At 43.7% G+C, this 9,741-nt stretch overlaps 1 protein-coding gene across 1 annotated transcript; it reads right to left on the bottom strand.

Annotated features, from left to right (window-relative positions):
* Nucleotides 1-4,428: 4,428 nt before the first annotated feature.
* LOC137154778 (olfactory receptor 5D18-like) lies at nt 4,429-8,698 on the bottom strand. Its single transcript, XM_067550590.1, has 2 exons — nt 8,670-8,698; nt 4,429-5,341 (listed from the first exon to the last, which is right to left on the bottom strand). The coding sequence occupies exons 1-2, from the start codon at nt 8,696-8,698 to the stop codon at nt 4,429-4,431; spliced, it is 942 nt and encodes a 313-aa protein (XP_067406691.1).
* Between the last annotated feature and the right edge of the window lie 1,043 nt (nt 8,699-9,741).

Genomic DNA, 9,741 nt, shown 5'->3' with positions numbered 1-9,741 from the left:
TTGCCCTTCTCTGAACTTTTTCCAATTTTAATATATCGTTTTTGAGCTGGAGCAACCAGAACCATAGTATTCAAGGTATCAGCATACATTTCTCCAGCGGCATTATGATATTTTTTGTCTTGTCATCTATCCCTTTCCTAATGGTTCCTAACATTCTGTTTGCTATTTTGACTGCCGCTGCACACTGAGCAGATGTTTTCATCTAATAATATTACTTATTTGTGTTGTGGCAGGGCCTGGGAGTAGACCTGTGTGAATAACTGATTTTTCAGTTCAGTGGCGGTTCTGAAAAAGAAAATTTAAAAAAAGTACTTTTGGGTTGATCTAAAATGAAAATTTTTTAAATTTTTCAGCAAACCCCAAAAAGATGACCGAAGAAAGTCACTTTGGGTCAAACAAAATATTTTGTTCAATCTGAAATGAAACATTTCATTTTAATCCTGAGCTTTTTAAAAAATGTGTTTGTAATTAAAACAATAAAATTGAATGAAATTTTAAAATGAAAAGTCATTTTGAATTAAAAAAAAATTGAAACCTTTTGCTTAGAAGAAGTCAAAATGAAACAACTGGGTGTAGAGCGGGGAGGTTGGCTATTATTTTTTATCCTTTTTTTTAACCAAAACAATTTAGCTAATTCTAAACAAATTTACAAAATATTTTGCTTAACTCAAATCTGCATTCCCCCACCCCCATAAAAAGTTCCAGTCAAAATATTTCACCCAATTCCACTTAGGAGCCCAGTCGTGGACAAGGATCTTATTGTGCTAGGCTTTACACAAACAGAACAAAAAGAGCTTACAGTGAATTTCAGCTCCCCTGGGGGTAGCAGTGGTAAGAGGACTACTGTAGATAAGTCACTGACAGCTGCTGATGGGTCAAATACCTATACTGTTTTAGGACTCTTTTACTGCTTGTAAGCTAATCATCTTCCTCCACTAGCTTGAAACAGCTGCTTTGATGCCTCCTATCATCCTCATCTGGCCTGGGCCTGTCCATGGGAGAGAATTAGGCCAGATCCTTTTATCCACCCACTCCCTCTATTTTGGTAAGTGAGAAGCCAGTGGTGTAGAGCTCTCATGGTCATTGTACAAACACACACGTACACACAGTCCTTATTCTGGAAAGTTTATGTTCCTGTCTATAAATTGATCAGCATAATGTTGGATTTACTAAAGCATTGGTTCAAGCAGTCAGTTACCCAAGAAACACACTTAGGCCCAGGCATTGCTGCCAAGTTTTCTGTTGTTCAATGTGTGAACCTTTATACAAATTATTTGCAAATATGCAAATTGTCACAGTTCAGAGCTACTGCATCTATATTTCCCTTCCTTTCCCTTCTGGAGGGCATCCACTCATGGCTCCCGGCTCCCGGCTCCTCAGCCATCACTTCTCTTGGGCAGAGATCTGCATCTTACTCCCTCCTGACGTGGGTTTTTCCAGGCTTCACAGTTTCCTGCCTCCACCATGATATCCCTAGCAAACCAGGCTGCCTAAACAGGCCAGTCTCTGCACTTTTCTTTCTCTTTGAAAGCTATGAAAAGGTGTAATTGCCAGCAGTCACAAGTTTCCACGCAGTCCTTATAAGCAAGCACTTTTATTCTTAGCGTGAAAGCATTACAGAGAAAACATATTAAAAACAATAAAAGTTCCTATATACAGGCTAAAAGCTTACCAAAGGTCACCCATCAGCCTTATGGGGCCTCAATAGGCCAAGATCCTTCCAAACTTTTCCAGGAATGATCCATACCTCCTCACTCCCCAGACAGAAGTTTCCATCCATTTGCTGGATCAGAAAGAAGGCCATGAGCCAGTTCAAACTCTAGCTATTTATCCAAAAGTCCTTTCTTTGTCTGTTGATCTTTGGAGAATCCAATGTGGGGGGTTCCTTTCTGGAGGTGTTACAACCTGAGTGATTTGGCATGAAAACCCCCACTGTTCTTAGTTCCTGAAGGAGTTGTGGTCACCCTCTTCCATAGAATTGTACACAATTGCTGGCCCACAGTGATACATAAACCTAATACTGTGAGATCTCCCAAAGGTATTGCAGGAAATCACCATATCTGTCACACAAATTATTTGTAAATATGCAAATGTCCTAATTTAAAACATTGAGTATTTGTAAAGAATTCTTTTATGACTATATGGCTTAAGGTCACTATATCCTCCCCCAAGCAATGGCAGGGATCGGACATGGATCTGCATAAAACTTGGGAGGTATGGTCGGTGGGTAGGTGCTGAAGTGAATCTGAGAAGTGGGTGGGTGCTGGTTGAGAGCTGTTTGGGTGGGGGAAGTAGCCAGGGTAACTAGGCTTGTGAGGGTGTCTTGGTGGAAGCCGGAGGTGGTTGTTGAAAGCTGGCTGTTAGCTAAGGAAAGTTGCACTTATGGGGGTGTCTGAGTGGAAAATGGGGCTATTGAGGACTCTCAAGTCCTAGGTTACTCTCTAACAACTGGCCCATCCTGCGGCTCTAATTGTCTGTGATGACCAAATTCAGGACTGAGCTCCAAAACACTCTCTAGATGAGTACCTTCCTCAGATTGAGATAGCTGCTAAACATAGACCTCAACCCTGTTACCCAAAGGATTAGTCCCGCTAGCTGGCAGCCATGATAATCAATATCACTCTGTGGATCAGTCATGGAGTGGAATCCAGACTCACTAGACCAATGTGTTAAACATATGGTAAACATATGCATGCTAAGGTCTCCTTCAGACCCTTCTCAGGCAATGCCTTTCACTGCTCAGTGGTCTCAGTTCCCATCACAGCAGTCCTTGTAGGCACATTAGACATTTATACAGTGGAAGTTCCTTCACACTGTTTCCCTAGACTTGGCACATGCCTGATACTATAGAATTTTAAAACGTTACATACAGTAACACATTGTTTACCAGGACAAGAATTCAGCAGATTATGAGTCTTTAAATGATACCTCACAGGGCATAATTTGTACAAAATGTATTATAGTTTTGTAAAAGGGTGAACATAAGGGTACAGAGTGTCACACAAACACCTCTGTGATAATGCCAGTCACTAGCTGATGTTGCAGGCTATCTCTCTTCCTTCCAGCTTTGTGGATCAGTTACTCTAATTCAGTGATTGCCAACCTTTTTGGCTTGAGGGCCACAGATATCATTTTTGCAACCCTGAAGAAGCACCAGTCTCCGCCAGCAGTCCCCTCCTCCCTGCAGCCAGATGGAAGGAGTTCAGCAAGGAGGCTGCCTCCTCACTGATCTCCCCTCCCGCTAGCTGCAGCAGGGAAACCACATGTGTCCTGTAGCCCCGTGCATTCCAACTGGATCCCTAGGCAGTGGCTCCCTTCTGCAGCCAGGGGGACGGGAGGTCAGTGCTCCCCTCCCTCTGACTCCAGCAGGAACCCAACACCTAGGGATCCAGGCAGAACACTTTGCTGTCCTCCCTACTACAGCCAGGGTGAGGGGAGCATTACAAGGAGACTGCACTGGTCTTGTAGCCCCACGCTAGTATGCTCCACCTGGGTCCTGGAGCCAGTGGGAGGGGAGCGGCGAGTCACTTTGAAAGACCCTGGGGACCACTGCTCTAACCACTGCAAGCATTCACTAAGAGAAATCTCTACTCCCCATCTGTCATGGATCCACACGATTGGCGCTACGCCTACAGCTCTGGAACTAGGAGGAAACTTTTCAGTGTTCCAGACCCCCTCGAGGTCTCACTTTTCCTCCAAGGTACGCGACACAGCTTCACCTCCTCCTTAGACTGGACCTCTGGGCCTTCAGCACCCCTCCTTCCCACCATGAGATCCAGTCAGCAAGTCCAACAGAGACAGCTACCCTCATGGGGACTTTCCCGCCCTGCAGGGGTTAGTGCATTTGCAACGATACTCACAGCGTTGTCAGAACAGTCGGGTTTATTAGTCAGCTGGAACAGAGCATAAGAAGTCCTTAGATTAGCACAGAGAAATGAAAGGTTAAAGTCTAGACCATCCTGGTCAGCCAAAGCCCTGCCAAGCTGTAATGAACCCCTTTGCTCAAGCTCTGAGTCTCTCTCAGGATGACCTCCTTGGTCAGTCCTCAAGTGAGAGCCCTAACTCCTTCCAACAGCCAACTCTTCTCTCTCTCTCCCCATCATTCCCCCAACACCTTCCCAGGCCTTTGTTCTCCAGCTGGGGAGTGTTGCCCAGCCTCCCTGGGGAAAATTGGGGAAATCTGTATCCCTCTACGGTGTTGGTTGCTAAGTGTCAATATCCTGGTGACTGGGTTTTCTGTTGTCTTCTCAAAAGTGCCATTGACATGGGGACCAAGACCCAGACAACTAGGCGACACCTACACCTATTTCTTTTAGCGTGCCCTAGAGCAAAACAGGCCTATTCAACCCCACTGAGTAACAATGCAGCATACAGAGGGAACTGAGGCATAAACACATCATAAAAATATTACAGAAAATTTCCACTCTGTCACACCATTGCCCTCCTCAGGGCATCCTTCACTTCCTTGTTCCTCAGACTGTAGATGAGGGGGTTCAACATGGGGATCACCACCATGTAGAACACGGAGGCTATTTTGTCTGTGTCCAGTGAGTAGCTGGGGGTAGGGCGGCAATACATGAAGAGTATGGTCCCATGAAACACGGTGATGGCCATCAGGTGGGAGGTGCATGTGGAGAAGGCTTTGTGCTTTCCCTCAGCAGAATGAATCCTCAGCACGGCTGCAAGGATGAAAATATAAGAGGTGAGGATGACAATGATTGTGCTAGTTTCCACGAAAGTAGCAAAGGTGTAAAGCAGCACCTTGTTAATGTGGGTGTTGGAGCAGGAGAGAGCTAACAATGGAGAGACATCACAGAAGAAGTGATCAATGTTGTTGGGTCCACAGAAGATTAACTGAAATGCAGAACAAGTATGTATTAGTGAACACACAGTGCCCCATACGTAGGATCCAACTACCAGCAGGATAGAGAGCTTCCTGGACATAATGACCATGTAAAGCAATGGATTACAGATGGCCACATATCGGTCATATGCCATCACTGCCAAGAGAAAGGACTCTGTGACAACAAAGGTGATGAAAAGATACATTTGTGCTGCACAGCCAAAGAAGGAAATGGCTTTAGTCTCAGATAAGAAATCCACTAGCATTTTGGGTGTGATGGAAGAAGAATAGCAGACATCAACAAAGGACAAGTGGCTGAGGAAGAAGTACATGGGGGTGTGAAGCCGAGAATCCATCCTGATTAACACGATCATCCCGAGATTCCCCACCAGCGTGATTACATAGATCGCCAGGAACACCACAAAGAGCATGATTTGAAGTTCTGGATGATCTGTAAATCCCAGTAAAATGAATTCAGTCACCATGGTGTAATTTTCCCCATCCATTTATCTGTTACATGTGTGTTATCTTCTGCTGAGGTAACTGAGAAGTCAAATAGTGAAGCTGAGTTGATCTGGGTAAGTGGGTGACACAAGGAGCTACTACTGAAGCATCCCTATCAATAAGAAAAAAGGAAGTGTTAAAGAAAATCCGGAGCATCTCAATGTGCTGTTACTGCTCCATTCACCAATTAATTTGTATCTCTAGAAAGGTAGCTCTTCCAAGGCCAGATTTGTAAATCTATCTTTGTAGATTGTCCTTACAAAAATAAACTAATAAATGACAATACAGTGATTGATCATGCCCCATAAACCATCACCACGGTGCCAACAATGAGATACAGCCATGGAATGACTTTTAGTTTAGATGATGAGGAAGGGAAAGGAACAAAGGTAAAATCTCCATGAGAGGGAAAGCATGGTGTACATTTCCTCTCTATTATGCTGCAGTCATTCATAAGAGGTAAACTGCTCTCCTTCAGCTAGGCAGGATATCTGGGAAAGTAATGGCACAAGATTACACAGCTATGTGTGACACGAAGGACGACCAACCATCATGGGGTTAAAGCATTAGATTATCACTCCGGAGATCAGCAGTCAGTTTCCAGTTTTGCCACAAACTCTGTGTATGACCTGATGTAAATCACTTAATCTTCCCATGGCTCAGTTTCTCATCTGCAATGTGGGGATGATGGTAATTATGCCTCCTTCATTTATTTAGATTATAAATTCCTGGGGTATGGTGTAAGTAACCCTACAGTGCAAGTGTAAAGTGTCTAGGACAATGGATCTCTGTTCTCATTTGGAACCTGTATATGCTACTGTGGTACAAAGGATCATAATCATAAAGTAATTACAGCCTGTGTTTATGATTAAAAGGGCTTTGTCAAATAAGCAAGCACAGAGCCTAGGGGCATGAGAGGTTGGCTTTTAGTGCTAAATGGCATGGGTTCAAATGGTGGGGCACTGTTAGTGAAAATTAGGGGATCTTTAATTTAGTTCTTTGGTCCATGATCAGCAAATCAGATGAGATGAATATTCATAATGGACCCTTCGGGCCATACAATCTATGAATTTTGGAGTCCAATCCACAGTTGCCCAATACCTTATGTGCTCATTTCCACTAGTGTAAAGTGGGTGTATAATTCCTCCAAAACACACCATTTAGCACATGATCTGTCAGAAAATGGAGTTTGCTGAAATTAGTCAATTAAAAATAAATCAGCACTGTCATTTATGTGCCAGGAAAAAGAAGTTTTGCCTGGCCTCTTCTGGAATCACCCAGGGAAGGCAGGTTGTCTCTTAATAAAATTGGTAGAGCTACTTCAGGTGAACTGGATGGATTTCACTTCAAGTCACAAGCATAGTTAAATGAAGGGCATAGACAAGTTGACAGATAGGAGGATCATTTTAACCAACTCTAACTGCTGCTCACCAGTTGGCAGACATAACACTAGGCTGGCAATCTTGAAGTCTGTCATCAGATACTGTGGGCCTAATTCTCCTCTGGCTTATGCTGTACATCGGAAGTAACTCCACTGCAGTCTATGGTATCAAACCTGTGTAAGTGACAGGAGAATCAGTGCCTCTGTCATTACTCATGCTGAAGATAATGGATGTTTTGCCAGAATGGGGAGTGAGTAAATATGGAATAAAAACACCAGAATGTGGGCCAGAGAAAAACACCATTTTTAGCTAGACAGACACAAAAATAAATTTCTCTGTAGTATCTATCAAAATCCAGGGAGCCTGATTCTCTACTGCCTTAAACCTTGTGTCATCATAGGAGCAAGATGGGGATAAATGATACCAGATCAGAAAGGCAACATTTCATACTTGCTTGAACGAGATGTAAGTGACCACACGACATGCAAGGCTGCAGATAATCACTCCCAGAATCTTTGGACCCACCTGTTGTGGAACGAGAAGCTGTGTCCCAGAAGCTGACACTGTGGAGGTGGCAGAAGAGTTTTACACTTGGTTCAGTGACATCAGAGACCTGCTCCCTGGGGCATCTGAAAATTGCCAATCTCAGGGGTGAATCTAGAAAACAAAATAACATGCATTACAGGCTGAACATGGCCTGGGTTTTATATTATTTAATTTTGTTAAATAGAAAGACAAATCACTCATTTAGGTATATTCTATTACCACTCAGTTTCAGTCTGTTAATAGTGTTGGTGTCACGTCAGCTCCCATCTAATATGTCAATTGATTGCGTAGTTGGCAGTGCCATAGTGTTAAGTTGGTGGTAGAGGTTTCATTTTCACAGGAGTGTTTAACATTTATTTTTCATTGTAAAAGTAGCTTAAATCCTAACAACATAGACATGAAAATTAATATCATGGTTGAATTTTGCATGTGGGTTTGGTGTCGATCAGGTTGATATACATAGAATTATAAAATATCAAAAATGGTTTGTTTGTTTGTTTGTTTGTTTGTTTTTTTAAGAAATTTTGAGCTTGTCAAAAAAACATCAGGTCCTGGGCTCTGATTTCAGCCTCTGCGTATGTCTACATTTTGATCTGAGGCTGTAATTCCCTACTTGAGGGAACATATACATGCTCTCTCTCATTGAGCGAGCATGCTAAAAATATAGCGTAGTCATCATGGTGTGAGCAGCAGAAGAGGCTAGACATCCACATACCTACCCCTCCGAGATGCTAGGCATATACTCAGGCCTGGTCTACACTTACCACAAAATTCGGCAGCAGTCAACAGGAGATACACAAGCTACATAGAGTAGCTTGTGTATCTCCCATCGATTTCCTAAATTCTAATGAGCGTGGTGTCCCCACTATGCTGCGTCGATGCGAAATGCCCTCTCGTCAGTGCAGTGTTACTCTTTTTCTGGGAGTGGATTTATTAAATCGAGTTCTGGATCAATTGAGTGGGTCTCCACTTCCACTCAATCAATCCCAAAGAAAGAAAGAAAGAAAGAGATGGGGGAGTGAAATGGGAGCCACATAGAAGAACAGGTGGGGAGAAGAGGGGATCTTGGTATTGACTGGAATGTGGAAATTGGAAAGTATAGGATGAAGGGGGACATGCATTTACACAGAGCATCTGGCATGGGGGAGAATGAGGGAGCTTGGCATGGAATGGAATTAGGAGTTCACATACATTGCAAGATTGGAGAGGGTGCAAAAGAAGAGTAAAGATTCGAGGGCTAGAAAAAAATGCCTTACAATGCGATGCTTCATAAGTACTATCACAGAGAGAACTTATCAGATACTAAATGGCTTTTTAATATAGCAAGGGAAGGCATAACATAGACTCATAGAGATTCAAGGCCAGAAGGGACCCCCAGATCATCCAGTCTGACCTCCTGTATACCACAGACCACCAACACCATGAACTAACAACTGGAAGGCATACATTTTTAATAATAAGCCTGATTAACCATTGGAACAAAATACCAAGGGAAGTATTGGATTCTCCCTGTCTTGAAGTCTTCAGATCAAGACTGGATGCCCTTCTGGAAGAGATGTTTAAGTCATACAGAAGTTATTGGGCACAATATAGGGCCAAAAACGGGATGAAATTCTCTGGCCTGAGATATGCAGGTCAGGCTAAAAGACCTAATCATAGAATCATAGAATATTAGAGTTGGAAGGGACTTCAGGAGGTCATCTAGTCCAACCCCCTGTTCAAAGCAGGACTAACCTCAGCTATATCATCCCAGCCAGGGCTTTGTCAAGCCTCAGCTTAAAAACCTCTAAAGATGGAGAGTCCACCACATCCCTAGGTAACCCATTCCAGTGCTTCACCACCCTCCTAGTGAAAAATTTTTTCCTAATGTCCAACCTAGACCTCCCCAACTGCAACTTGAGACCGTTGCTCCTTGTTCTGTCATCTGCCACCACCGAGAACAGCCTAGCCCCATCCTCCCTGGAACTCCCTTGCAGGTAGTTAAAGGCTGCTATCAAATCCCCCTCACTCTTCTCTTTTGCAGACTAAACAAGCCCAGTTCCCTTAGCCTCTCCTCATAAGTTTTGTGCTCCAGCCCCCTAATCATTTTTGTTTCCCTCCGCTGGACTCTCTCCAACTTGTCTACATCCTTTTTGTAGTGGGGGGCCCAAAACTGGACACAATACTCCAGGGTATCTACCACTCCCCCCAGCTTAGTGTCATCCGCAAACTTGCTGAGGGTGCAGTCTACCCCATCCTCCAGATCATTAATGAAGATGTTGAACAAAACCGGCCCCAGGACCGACCCCTGCGCCACTCCGCTTGTGACCGGTTGCCAGCTAGACATGGAGCCATTGATCACTACTAGTTGAGCCCTATGCTCTAACCAGTTCTCTATCCATTTTATAGTCCATTCATCCAACCCATACTTCTTTAACTTGCTGATAAGAATACTGTGAGAGACAGTATCAAAAGCTTTGCTAAAGT

The sequence above is a fragment of the Emydura macquarii genome, unplaced genomic scaffold, assembly GCF_026122565.2.
Source record: "Emydura macquarii macquarii isolate MOO-44397 ecotype Brisbane River unplaced genomic scaffold, CSIRO-AGI_Emac_v2 contig_1305, whole genome shotgun sequence".
NCBI classification, from domain to species: domain Eukaryota; kingdom Metazoa; phylum Chordata; order Testudines; family Chelidae; genus Emydura; species Emydura macquarii.
Note: the sequence above shows the minus strand (reverse complement) of the source record. Positions and strands in the feature narration are given on the sequence as shown.